Source organism: Myotis yumanensis, unplaced genomic scaffold, assembly GCF_028538775.1.
Source record: "Myotis yumanensis isolate MYYU_CA2020_CCGP unplaced genomic scaffold, mMyoYum1.0.hap1 SCAF_2, whole genome shotgun sequence".
Classification (NCBI taxonomy): domain Eukaryota; kingdom Metazoa; phylum Chordata; class Mammalia; order Chiroptera; family Vespertilionidae; genus Myotis; species Myotis yumanensis.
In genome coordinates this window covers 19,469,414-19,483,493 of record NW_027223753.1, presented here as the reverse complement: position 1 = coordinate 19,483,493, position 14,080 = coordinate 19,469,414, and the positions used below count along the sequence as shown (strand labels likewise).

Genomic DNA, 14,080 nt, shown 5'->3' with positions numbered 1-14,080 from the left:
TGAGTTTAGTCAACTTAACTCCACTTAAAAAAAAAAAAGGAGTTGGAGGAGTAATATTCTTTGGAGAAACATAACAGAACTCAGTTTCTACAGGATATCATCTTCTATGTCTAGATAATAGGAAAATGTGACCTGTACTCAACAAAAGCGAAAAAAACAAGAAAATGAAAGAGCAAAACAACACACCACCACCCAGCTCTTGGAGTTAGCAGAGGCGGGTTATAAAGTAGCTGGTATCCTTACAGTCAAGGATGTGAAGGAAATATGCTGGTAATGAATTAAAATACAAGAAATGGTAGTAGAGAATTAGAAGCTTTATTATAAAAGGAACAAAGTTCTAGAATAGAAAAATATATAATCCAAAATAAAATTCACTATGTAGGCCTAAGAGCAAATTAGAGATCCCGGAAGAAAGAGCCATTAAAATGGAAAACAGATCAATAGGAATACACCAAAAAATAGGTTAGTGGCTTTCTTACATTTTTGGTGACTCAGGGTACAAAGTAAATTTTTCATTGACTTTGCATGCACAGGCACACACCCACATAACTGAAGCTGTTTTGTCTGTGGTTGATCCTGATGCTTACTATTCTGTTTTCATTTTTTGAAATAAAGCTGTTCACAAATCACTAAGTTGATTTTAGCCCCACAAATGGTCTGGGAACCATAGTTTCAGAAATACTAGAATAAACTTTAAAGACTGAAACAATATCTATTACGTATTAAGGTGGAAGCCAAATGGGATCCCATAGTGGTAGCTGATTACCTGCTTGCGTTGCAGCCAGAATGACTGTCCTGTCCCCAGCCCAGTTTGCAGAAGGTCATGTTCTGCTCCTCACCACTTTGTAGGGGAAAGTGGGCCTGGGGTGGATGAAGATATACCCAGCCAAGCAGTCATGAAAAGTGTTGAGTTCTTTGTCTGAACAATTGAAGATTATGGCTGGCTTTGTGCTCTCTGAACCAGCCCAGTAATAGCCTAACTCCCTTTTCTACTAAGGGAGAAGCCAGTGGCTATTAGGTGATTCATATCCACATTGCCATGCCTTCAGCTCATGCTAGAATTGCATAGTACTGTAGAAGGAAGGTGGGGAAAAAGTTTTTCTATGTCGCTGTATCAGATGGGAGAGGCTATTGTCTTAATTAGACTTGATAGGTTAACTCGCCAGATATGATACGTTTCTTCACTCAATATGTCTGTTGAGCCTCTCAACACATTGCGGACGGAGCACGAGAATTCTCGCTTCATATTACACAGTGTTTTACAAAGTATCATACTTTAAAAATATATTAGCTTGTAAGAACACGTAATAAACTACTTCAAAATGCAATGGATATTTAATTTTAAAGTGTGCCTTTAACATTTATGTAAAACGTTTTTTGTATTCGTTCAATAGAAACTTAATCTGGCCACTGGTAAAGCTAGCAATAAAACTACATGTTCGCAATGTGTGAAGTACCAAGCAGAGCTTGGCACTAAGTATGTAGACATAAGTAAGACTTGTTTCTGGCTTCATAAGCCCACAGAGGTGGAGACAGATTTTGATTCATGTTGAGATTACGCTCATTAACCGGTTCAGCTATTAACCAGTCTTGTGAACCTGTGTTCAAGTTCCTTCACTTACCTGGGCTTGTTACCCTCCTCTGTTAGAGGTTGGCCTCGGCCATGGTTCACATTGGAAGCCACAGATGGCAAAGGTGGAGAGTCTCAGAGCCACGCAGTTGATGAATTCATCTAAAAATGTTAAGATCTTTTGCTGCTTATTCTGAGGTCAGGGTAGAGGCCAGACAAGCACTAGGTCCCTTTTCTAAGTGATGTTCCTGGATTTGTCTCGTTACAGCAATGTTGTGGAAAAGTGTGTCACTCATGCCTCCCGTACGGAGCGTGCTGTGCTCATCGATGAGGTGTGCACCATGAACGACGGTCCCCACAGTGCCTTATACACCATGATGAAGGACCAGTATGCCAACTACGTGGTCCAGAAGATGATCGATGTGGCAGAGCCAGCCCAGCGGAAGATAGTCATGCATAAGGTAGGCAGGTGGGCAGATCTCAGTCAGAGAGGAAATGTGTAAGGCCTTGGGTTCTTCATGTTTCTGAAATGCAGAGGAGGGTGGACATCTTGCTTCTTTTTGCAGACTTGGTCACTAAGCTATGTCTCATGCTGTGCTTTTTCCTTTTATCTGAAGTGGCCATTGTCCCATGTTTGCAACCCCTCCTTTATCAATAACTCACTGTTGTGAAAGAGTCTTAAACTCATTCCTTGAGAGGGATTTCCCTCCCTGATTTTAGGCCAAGCTTTTATCCATTTGCTCCTGAGAGACCGGCTTCTCAGTCCAACAAATCAGTCTGCCTGCCTGCCTTTCTCCTTCCTTTCTTATTCATTCACCCACCACCATTTACCGACCAAGTGCCTGCCCAGTACAGTGGCTGGCCTGGCACATTGACCTGATTCCCACTTTGTGCCAGACACCAGCACAGAGATGACCAAGATGATCCCTGCCCTCAGAGCACAGTTTGGGAAGAGCGATGGGAAGCAGTGGTGAGAACACATGCCCCGAGTCTTTGAAGGAAGGCTTTTTTTAAAAAAAATTCTCACCCAAGGATATTTTTTTAAATTGATTTTTAGAGAGAGTGGAAGGAGAAGAAGGGAGAGCGAGAGAGAGGGAGAGAGAAACGATATGAGAGAGATACATTGCTTGGTTGTCTCCCACATGCACCCTGACTGGGGCTGGAGATTGAACCTGCAACCTAAGGACGTGCCCTTGGCTGGGGATCGAACCTGCAATTCTTTGGTATATATGCTCTAACCACTGAGCAACACTGGCCAGGGCTGAAGAAAGGCTTTGCATGAGGTGAAGTCCACGCTAAAGAGGAGTCAGACAGGAAAAGAGAAAAGGGACAGAAATTGAAAGTGTTGGGTACTGTGAGTGGGAGCTGACCAAGAAAGCACCTGCAGAGGCCAATGATTCAGGAACAGTCACAGAGCTGGTCCATCCAGCCCCACAGAGACCACAGGGCCCAGGCAGCCAAATTAACCCCCAGGTAGGTGTGCTGCAAGCCTTGGGGTGCTTCTAATCTAGACCCTCAGCCTTTGGGCTCTGAACTCACCCAGCCCTTCTCAGTGGGAGGGGATGCCTTGTTCTGGCAATGATGAGCCACTTGCCCTCACTGAGAGCAAAGTTCAGTGATGAGAACCTTTGTTATGGACTCGAGTTCTGAGCCAGACGAAGCACCTGCCACCTCCAGTTCAAAGCAGAACAGAACAAAACACTGCATTGGTGTTGGTGATGGCAATTGAAGGCTGGGGGAGTCCAAAGTCCTTAATGCTGTCAGGCTCCTAGAAATGCGGGTCAGGAGGCTGGTGAAGGCGGAATATAGGAAACATGCAGGAATGTAAAGCACGTCCATTCACCCAACAAAGACTCATGAAGCACATACTCCATAGCAAGCCCTCCTCCAGCAGGGCTGCTCTATGGTGAGAACGACAGTGTTATGCTCACGTGGTACTGCAGGGGGAATTCTGGGGAGGGCTGTGTGACAATGTGGAAAGGTGCCTCTTCTAACGTGGGGCACAGAGATGGTTCCCCAGGAGAGTGACATTTGAATAATGTCACTTTCCAGGCTGAGGGAACCTGAGTTGTGAAGGTTTGGAAGCAGGAGATAAGACAGTATATTCACGTAGTAGAGCAAGTTCATTAGGGCAGGACTGTGGTGCCAAAGTCACATTTACATTTCAAATCATTGTCCTGGCTGATGAGTAAGTGGAGCATGGGAAGCTGAGGAGGCAGTGAGGAGACTGGATGGGAGGCTGTTGAAATAGTGAAGCCAAGAGCCAATCAAACCTATGTCTCCCAAACTAACAGGTATAAAGTTTCCTGGACATCTGAGCTTCCCCAGAGTTTCCAAAGTCCTAACTCGAGCCCCTGGAGCTCTGGTGGGGCCGCCAGGAACACAGTGGAGGCCGAGTGCAGGGTGGACGTTCTAAGTGATCAGTGTGGGGTATGTAGTGGGCCAGCACTTGCACATTGAAAGCAGTTCAGATACATAAAGGCCAATAGCAGAAGCCACAGATCCTCAGTCCAGAAGAGATGAGCTAACAAAGCCAAACAACAACGGAATTTTCTAAAAAACCAAAACACACCCAAAAAGTTAAGCCAAGAGATGGTGGTGGCTTTGGAATTGCAGAGAAGTGGATAGAATGCGGGTTAGCAGTTAAGTTGGATGAGGAAGTTGAGAGAGGAGGATGAGTCCCAAGAATCTAAAAATCTCAGAGGTTTTAGCTCTTTCGCTGCTAAGCCCTAACCTTTGCAGCAAGAGGAGGCATTGGGAACGGAGCAGGTGATTACTCTTCACCTCCCATTAAATCAAGTACAAATGGGTTCCATAATGTGACACATGTGCGTACACTTGGGTGGTTAGTGTTTTTGTCCTGATAAGAGGTACAAAAGTTGAGTGGCTGAACTCATTGGTCATCCCATCCCAGGGAGAGCAAGGGGGTTGAATTTCTAATACTAATGACAAAAGCATTAGCACGCACGCAGTCCTCACTACAACCCAAGTGAAAGTGAAGCATTATAGATTTTTTTTTTTTTTTTTTACAGATGAATTTAGGGATGTTAGGTAGATGTCTGGGTTGCACAGCTCAGAATTCAAGCCAAGGACTATTATGAATAAGTTTCCCTCGTAGGCTTCTCGGTGAGAATGCGGTAGCTGCTATAGGTCTGTCTCCTCTGTGGGCTGTAGAAGTGGTTTCTAGAGCCACTTGACCCTTCCTTGCTTTGAGGACACAGATAGAGAGACCAACAGTTGTCCTTGTGGGGCTCTCAGTCTGGAGAGCTTGTCCAGAGTGTTTGAGAACGCAAGTGCGAGTGGGATGCAGATGCGTGTGCGAGGATGGGTGGTCCAGCAAGTGGTTGTGAACACACTGTGTGACAGGCTGTAACTGACGTGTGTAGGAAACTCCATGAGCTCACAGAAGAGGAATGGTGGTTCCAGAGAGGCAGCATCTGTCTGGTTGTCTGGGATGCACAGTAATTCTCCACGTGGATCTGCCCAGGGCGGGGAGAACAGAGGAGAATGCTGAGAGAGCTGAGCCCAGCTGGCCTTGCGGAGGGTGAAGGATGAGACTGGTGCAGTAGGCAGTGCCATGAGAGCACAGTGCGGAGAAAAATAAGTTCTGGAGGAGCCAGATAGTTGGGCTCAAATATCTGTGCCATCCCTTGTTAGCCGCTTGACTTTGGGTGCGTGACTTCACCACTAGGCCTTCATCTTTTTCATCGATAAAATGGAGATAATCACACCTCCCTTAGGAGGCTCACATGAACCAGCCTGGCTCATGTGAGTCATTTTCGTTGTCAGTAGTAGCTTTCTGTGATCCTCTGTGAACTGGAGGTCAGGTTTAGGTGGTGAGCTTAGGACCCATGGTCCCTGAAAGTCCCCTCTCAGAAGGGCCGAGGGCGTGCCTTGGGAAGGCTCTGTGCAGTGGGCAGTGTGATTGTCGGTGAGAATGTCCTTTCTCCACATGCTGTCCTGGGAGGGAGTGGTCCGTGGCTGTTCAGTCTCCAAAGCCCTCACGTCCTGCATCAGCGGTCAGGATAGGTGCTGACTCTCTGAGGGGTCAGTAGGGCCCTAGAATTCGGTGCTTTGGCTGCACCAGTGAGAGGTATTGCTGTGGCCTGGCATTTGCAGTGCCCAGAAGCATGCTGGGAGCATGCCCAACTCTGTTTTCAGGCCAGAGTGACGCAAACTGTGCTTCCTCTCCAGATCCGGCCCCACATCGCGACTCTTCGGAAGTACACCTATGGCAAGCACATCCTGGCCAAGCTGGAGAAGTACTACATGAAGAATGGCGTTGACTTAGGGCCCATCTGTGGCCCCCCTAATGGTATTATCTGAGGCAGTGTCAGCCCTGTCCCCTCATTCCCACTGACCTCACTGGCCCACTGGCGAATCTAGCCAGCAACCAGAAATGTTCTAATGTAGAATCTGGAATGGTAAATGGTTGCGCCAGGATTACCCTCCAAAAAAAGGAATCAAATCCACAAGTGGAAAAGCCTTTGTAAATTTGTTTAATTTTATTACACATAACATGTACTAATTATTTTTTTTAATTGACTAATTGCCCTGTTGTTTTACTGGTGTATAGGATACTTGTACATAGGTAACCAATGTACATGGGAGGCCACATATTTTGTTCAATGTTGTATCTATATTCCACATGTGGAAACTTTCAGGGTGGTTGGTTTAACAAAAAAAATTTAAAAACACAGAAAAAAGGTTTTTAACTCATTTGCCTTGCTGGCAAGTTTTGCAAATAGCTCTTCCCCACCTCATTTTAGTAAAAAACAAAAACAAACAAAAAAACCTGGGAAGTTTGAATTTTAGTTAAATGAGCCCAAACTGGCATTTAACACTGTTTATAAAATATATATATATATATATAAAATGAAAATTGTTTCAGAGTTGCTAAAGCTTCATTTTATCACATTAAGTTTATGAAAACGTCTAAAATTGCCTTTTTTGGAGACTATTATGCTGAAGAAGATGGTGTAGTCTGTTTTGTGATGAGGAGACATGAACTCCCAGAATGTCTTTCAAGGCCGGGCGGGTGTAATTCTTTACTGCCTGTTGGATTTTTCTTTTAACATTGAAAGGCAAAATCTTGATTATTTAGCATGAGAAAAAAAAATCCAACTCTGCTTTTGGTCTTGCTTCTATAAATATATAGTGTATACTTGGTGTAGACTTTGCATATATACAAATTTGTAGTATTTTCTTGTTTTGATGTCTAATCTGTATCTATAATGTATCCTAGTAGTCGAACATACTTTTGATTGTACAATTGTACATTTGTATACCTGTAATGTAAATGTGGAGAAGTTTGAATCAACATAAACACGTTTTTTGGTAAGAAAAGAGAATTAGCCAGCCCTGTGCATTCAGTGTATATTCACACCTTTTATGGTCGTAGCATATAGTGTTGTATATTGTAAATTGTAATTTCAACCAGAAGTAAATTTTTTCTTTTGAAGGAATAAATGTTCTTTATACAGCCTAGTTATATGTTTAAAAAGAAAAAAAATAGCTTGGTTTTATTTGTCACCTAGTCAGACTGTAGCGAGATCCTTTCTAAATGTTACTTAAGATGATTCAGTTCACGGTAGTGTTTTTTTAATCCTAAAAAGTAATGTTTTGCTTATTTTGTGACAGTCAAAAGGATGTGCAAAGTTTGGCCCTGCCCCAGCTTTCCTTACAATCAGAGCCCTCTCACCTTGTAAAGTGTGAACTGCCCTTCCTTTTTTGTACAGAAGATGAACTGTATTTTGCATTTTGTCTACTTGTAAGTGAATGTAACATACTGTCAAATTTCCTTGTTTGAATATAGAATTGTAACACTACACGGTGTACATTTCCAGAGCCTTGTGTATATTTCCAATGAACTTTTTTGCAAGCACACTTGTAACCATATGTGTATAATTAACAAACCTGTGTATGCTTATGCCTGGGCAACTATTTTTTGTAACTCTTGTGTAGATTGTCTCTAAACAATGTGTGATCTTTATTTTGAAAAATACAGAACTTTGGAATCTGAGTTTGTGCTTTAACTTTTTTCTCTAATATACTGCCCCAGGACAGCCCTTTCATTGTTAGTGCCTCTTTCTTCCTGCTTGTTTTGTTTTTTGTTTTGTGAGGGGACAGGAGTTGGGGGGGGGGGGGGGCGGGGATTGAAATAGGGACAGGATATCAAACTTGTTCTTGAGCCCAGTTTGACCCAAAGATGTTGGGGTTAGCCTGTTGAGTGCTTTCAAAATCAAGACACTCCACGTTAATCCAGATTTCCAACTTCTACTGAACACTCAGAATATTTGCCTCCCTGGACCCGAGTCTGCACACCCATCCTGGAAGCATCGTCAGAAAGCCTGTGCCCTGCAATTTGCCCTGTTCCCTCTGGTGCTCATCACTGCTTTCTGGCCTCGGCAGCACTTGTGAGCCCAGGGTCTGGATTACGATGCAGTCAATTACAAATGTCACACAACCGAGTTAAATGTTGGGGCACCTGCTTTTCTGAGGCGGGGCTGTAGGTGAGGCATCCGGATGGCTGCCCAGGCTGTCCAGGCCTCCCCTCCCTGAGCCCCTTTCCCCTCTGGGCTGCTCCCGTCCTCACTCTGCCCACCACGCCCACATGCTGAGGCCGGCCCAGGATGGCCTAGTGTCTTGCTCATCTTATCCTCCAATTGGGGACCTCTTCCAGCTCTTAGTACAGGAGGCTCTGGGTCACTAAGGTGGCTGTCACCGTGTCTAAGGGTGCCCACCTTCCCTGCTCTACTGCCACTGAAACATGGGTCTGTGTTGGCAATTACAGGGTCAGGGAGGCCGGGTGGGAGCCCCATGGCCTCATGTCTGCAAGTGGAGCCTCAGGGTGACAGCTGATCACTGTGGTCCCTTCCCTGAGGTGCCAGGAATAAATGGAGGCTAAAGGAAGCTGAGGTCTTCCCCCAGCCTTCTGCTGAGGCGGCAGTGGGCCCACCAGAGAGCATGCTGGGGCATTGCCGACTGTGGCTTTGGAATCAGACTGGGTTCCAATACGCATCCCACCCACCTCTCACTGTGTGCCCTTGGGTGCACTCATCTTTAACCAAATTCCTTGCTGGAAATGGGTTGAAGGTGGAAACATAGGCGAAGTGGCTCTCACAGCACGTCATGGAAAGTCATGGCTACTAAACAGTGGTTTTACTAGGCCTGTGCAGAAACAGTTGAGCCAAGTAGGGGCTTGGGTTTCTTCCCGTTTGCCTCCTGTCTGGGACCTCGGGAGAGCCCGTTTGAGCTGTTTCCTCTAAGATTGCAGCGATGCCTCCCCGAGCTGTGGTGGGACAGAGTTGATAGTAAATGCCACTACCTGGCGCGTAGTAGGCACTCACGGGTTGGTTTTCTTTTCCCACCTGGACTGTTTATACATAACATGGTGTGTGTTGTTTTTTTTTAAATTTCCTTAATACTCTTAGCATTTGATGAAAGGTTTCATTTCTGTGGGGTTTTCTAGTGGTAACAAAGCAAGATACTCGCTCAGAAATAGGATCACCCCCGTGGCCCCTCCTGTTTGAAACCTGTGTCTTGGAAGCCTGGGGAGGCTTTTCAGTCGGACAAATACAGGGTGTGATGTCAACGGCCTTTTATCACCTGGGTCATCTTTCTGAGGCCGTTTCCTTCCCTGCGAAGTGAGGGAGGTAAATGATAGCACCCATGTGAAAGTTTGGTTGTAAGGATGAAATCATGTCCTGCGCAGCGCCCGCACACGTGTAATATATTTATCACCTTTCACCGTCAGCACCAGGTTGTGAGCAACGCAGTCTTTGTCCCTGATGTAAAGAAGTTCCCATAGTCATTGGTCCTGAACCGGCTCTGCCAGGCGCCTAAAGAGATGGTTTATACATATTCTTTTAAAAATTAAATTTGATTTTTTTCCATCATCATTTTTCCCATCCCCTAGGCCAGTGATGGCGAACCTATGACACGCGTGTCAGAAGTGACACGCGGACTCATTTTTTGGTTGATTTTTCTTTGTTAAATGGCATTTAAATATATAAAATAAATATCAAAAATATACATCTTTGTTTTACTATGGTTGCAGATATCAAAAAATTTCTACATGTGACACGGCACCAGAGTTAAGTTAGGGTTTTTCAAAATGCTGACACGCCGAGCTCAAAAGGTTCGCCATCACTGGCCTATGCCCTCTTCTACCTCCCCCACTCTTCTCTCCTCCCCTCCCCCTGTTGTCTGTGTTCATGAGTTCTTTCTCTTTTTTGCTACCCGCCCCCCCATACATATTGCAAGGATTGTGGTTATTTTCTCCCATTTCATAGACATGCAAGCAGCTTCTGGGTTCTGATGGATCAAACCAACTCTGGGCCTGAGGCTTTCCCCGCCCGGGGTACGCCCCGCCCTCTGCAGGATTGAGTTTCGCGGAGCAGGCTGAACTCAGCTCAGCATCCACATCCTCACTGGACTGGTCACCACTGTCCACTGCCACCAAGTCTGCCCAAGGACGTGGGTACTGGGCTGCCACCAACTGATGCCCGCATTCGTGGTCTCCCTTGCAGAGTCCCCCCAAGATAGATTCCCCACACAGTTTATATAACGATCCTTTACCTGGTCAGTGCTTCACAGAGCACATGCACATTTGTGAGTCCTCTCACCCTCACGGAAGCCTGGCAGAGTAAGGTAGCATGAGGTTATCAGTCCATTACACAGGTGAGGAGTTTGAGACCCGAGCCACACGAGTCTCAAGTAAGGGTTGAGTCTGAGGGATCCTGCCTCCAAGGCCAGGGCTCTATCCAAGTCATCGTACTCACACCCCCTCCAGCAGCCCCAGGAATAACAGTCTTCTCTTCGGGTGTTGGGTTTCAGGTGTGTGCGCGAGGAGGCACTGGAGAGTGAAGCATTTGGGGCAGGAAACCTGTGGCTTCATGTAGGTACCAGCCATAGCCACAGGAGGGTGCTGCTGCCTAAAGAAAGCATCATACATAGCGACCTAAGGGCTCAAGGGGCCAGGTCAGGGCTGAGATGGCTTTCCCAGAGACCAGAGGTCTGGCATTTGCCCTAAGACTAAGCTTCCCCCCTTCCTCCCCAGCCGCTCCCGGGCATAGGGCTGTCCCTCACTCTGGCTTGGGATGGCAAGGTATGGTCACGGATCTGGCTCAGGCCCTAACTTTGCCGTTGACTTACTTTGTCACCTCTGGCAAATCACTGACTTCATTTCCCCAGCTGCTACCCACTCCAGGTAGCCCAGTCCTCCCACTGTCTCAGGGCTGGTATGAGGCCAGATGGTTGGGGCTCTGTTAACGTGACCTGAGTCCTGTTGACTCTAACGGGGCCACGTCCCCATCCTATGCACCAAGCTTGCCAACAGCTAAAACCACCAAGTCTTTTTAGGATGGATCGCTGCCCAGCTTCAAATCCCAGCTCCACTGGCTCCATGTGATCTTTGTGAGTACATTTGCCCTCTTATTTTCCTCATCTGGAAAACAGGAATAATAATAGTTCTATTTCACAGGGTCTATTGGAAGCACTAGGCACAAGGCTGGGTGCATAGTGAGCCAAAAATAGGAGTTGTTTTTATTATTATTAGTTATTATTATTACCTCCCATTTCCCCCTGCTATGTTGAGAACATTAGAGTTTTTACTAGTGGGACCATTTCATTTATCCTGCAAACTGCGATACTTTTAAGCATGAAAGCGGATGCACTAAATCATTACCACATGGGGTATGCGCCCTCCAAGGGGGCCCCGCCTCCTGCTGTTCTCACCCTCTTGCATGCGGAATGGGGCTGCCTGGCAACAATATTGTGAACAGGGTGGAGCTCGACTTTGAGGCTAGGCCACACAGGACACCGTCGCTCCAGCGTGCTCTTTCTAGGATCACTTGATCACTTTCCAGGACGCAGTGTGGCGAGGGCCACGCGGGAGGAGCCGAGGCCTCCTGCTGTTAGCCAGTGTCAACTGGCCAATCCCGACTCCCGGCCTCATGAGAGACACTCCCTACCCCATCCACCCCCCCAAACAGAACCACCCAGCTCAGCTGCTCCCGAGTTCCTGACCCGCAGAAGCTGGGTGAAGTACTTTGAGTTCACTGTGGTTTTAAGCCGCTGTGTTTGGGGTAACTTGTTATGGACCAAGAGATAACAAATACACAGCACAAAACCTCGGATAACCCAGGCTGGTCCTGGGCGAATCAGAAGGCCCGTTTCTCATGTCTTTTTTGAGTCATATGCTGCCCTACCCTGTGCTGACCCGACCCACCCACCTCCAGCCTGGCGTGTCCCAAGCAGGGAATGACCGGAAATCATGGCCAGTTGGGTTGGACTGTGGGTCTTGCTCTGAGCTGGGTGCCACCTCGTGTTACCTTGTTCACCTCCCTCAAACCCGGGGAGGGGGCAGCAGTCACTCACGCTAAATCCAATGGGAGGAAAGAGGCCCCAGGCCACTGGCAGGAAGTGGCAGACAGCAAGGTTTGACCCCAGATGCCCCTAGGCCTCTCCTCAGAGCCCATGCCAGCCAGCCCCTCCCTGCTGCTCCCCTCGCCAGGCCCTGCCCCAGGGCCCCTGCACTGGGAATTCCAGTTGGCCTCCTGTTTACGGGGAGGAGACCGAGGCCCAGGGTGAGGGAAGTGACCTGCTCAGGGCCACCAGACGGTGGTCCCATGTGCATGGGCTTTACCTCCTGCCCTGGAACGCCAGCCCCCTGGGCGCCTAGGTCTGTACAGCCTGGACCTTAACAGGGGCTCAGCAGCTACAGGGTGGGGCTGGAATGCTGGTCTCTATAAATTGCAAAAAGCCGAGACACCCACATGACACATTAAATATCGCGATGACAGCTGTGTTCCCTCGGGTTCCATGGCCCGGGGGACAGGGGGCCTCCCGACCTCGTACCGGTCACTCTGCTGCACCCCCTTCTTTGCTTGGCACCAGCTGGGCTGCTCTAGCTCCAGCACGAGTTGAGAAAGAAAAAATATTTTTAGAGGCAATTTTTTCTTCCAGGAAAATGACTCAAAATGTGCAATTTATTCCCAGGAATAAGGGAACTAACGTTCTACTGTTAGTAGAATGGCTTCTGCTACGGCAGTGCCTTCCGCCCTCTTCTCTCCCTCCCTCTCTCTCTCAATCTCTCTCCCTCCCTCCCTTGCCATCCTGCCTTCCCTTCCTCTCTTCCTCCACATCCCCGCTGCCCCTCCGCCCTCTCTCACAGGGAAGAGGCAGGTGTGAACACCCACTCCTGAATCAGGGGCCCCCACACAAACATTTCCTAGCCCTGTGACCCAAAGAAGGGCTTGAATGAGGGCCTTGGTGCTGGGGTAGGTCCTACCCTGAGTTTTCCCAAACAACAGGGCAATTGGTCTAGATTCTAGAGCAGCCGTGGGCAAACTACGGCCCGCGGGCCGGATCCGGCCCGTTTGAAATGAATAAAACTAAAAAAAAAAAGATCGTACCCTTTTATGTAATGATGTTTACTTTGAATTTATATTAGTTCACACAAACACTCCATCCATGCTTTTGTTCTGGCCCTCCGGTCCAGTTTAAGAACCCATTGTGGCCCTCGAGTCAAAAAGTTTGCCCACCCCTGTTCTAGAGTCACTCTAGAAGAAGGGGGTGGGTTGGAGAAAGCCCCCAGGGCAGGATGGAGCAGCCCATGCTCTGCCATATACTGTGTGACCTTGGGACAGTCTCTTCCCCTTTGGGGCCTCAGTTTTCTCACTTGTGAAATGGGCAGATGGAGTGGGTGGAGTGTGGTTCTCGGGGCTTGTCCACATATCTGACCTCGGAGGCCTCCTCCCAGTGGGACTCAGCCTCAGTGTGACCCCTTCAGAGCACCCGCTGTCCCAGGCCTGTCTGCCGTGGCTTAGTGGAGATGTCACCACACCCTGAGTCTTGCTAGATTCTCTCTGCAACATCCCAACCCTCAGAGTGGTGTTAACCCCACCCTGCCCAGTACCCCCCTCCTGCCTCCCTACCCTTCATCCCCCACCTCAGGACTCTGCTGGTCTAATGATGGTCTAATGGGCTGGGCTGTGGGCTTCCATTTAGAGGCAAATTACAGTAAAATTAATGAAGCTTGAGCTTCAGGGCCCCTCGCCTGCATAGCGCCCCCATCCAAGACCTTGTTCCTAGTTGTGATCCCCTCAAATTGTACAACTTCAGGGCCCCACAGAGTTGGGACCCACTCCTATTTTCATCCATACCCAGCCTGAGGTGCCACAGTCCCCCCCCCCCCCCCCGCCCCCCACCTGGCCTGGCACCTGGGCCAGTCCTGACCTGGGCAAAGCTTCAGCATCTCTGCAGCCTCTAACCTCCTCCGTCAAGGCCAGCCCAGCCTTCTCTGTGCCCACAGGTCCCTCAGCTCAAACAGAATCTGACTCCCTCCTGTCTCACCCACATCTGCCCTGGGGGCCGCCAGGGAAAGCTTTGGGCTCCACAGTTTGCAAACCTCCAGCTCACTAACCTAAGAGGCCTGGGTTCAAATTCTGACCCCTTGCCTGGCAGCTCTGTGCCCAGGGGACACCACCCAATCTCGTTTTGAAAGGA

At 48.1% G+C, this 14,080-nt stretch overlaps 1 protein-coding gene and 1 non-coding gene across 12 annotated transcripts in view; both read left to right on the top strand.

The window, feature by feature from the left end:
- PUM1 (pumilio RNA binding family member 1) overlaps positions 1–7,592 on the top strand; it is a 123,148-nt gene extending 115,556 nt beyond the window's left edge. For all 11 annotated transcript variants that reach the window (XM_070404577.1, XM_070404576.1, XM_070404568.1 and 8 more), the window contains 2 exons: positions 1,839–2,031; positions 5,765–7,592. In XM_070404577.1, coding sequence (XP_070260678.1) covers positions 1,839–2,031; positions 5,765–5,896 — 325 coding nt within the window. In that variant the 3' untranslated portion in view covers positions 5,897–7,592. The remainder of the gene's footprint in view (positions 1–1,838; positions 2,032–5,764) is intronic.
- LOC139004647 (small nucleolar RNA SNORD103/SNORD85) lies at positions 3,142–3,226 on the top strand. Its single transcript, XR_011470499.1, has one exon. It is a non-coding gene; the product is annotated as a small nucleolar RNA SNORD103/SNORD85 (small nucleolar RNA).
- Positions 7,593–14,080: the final 6,488 nt, after the last annotated feature.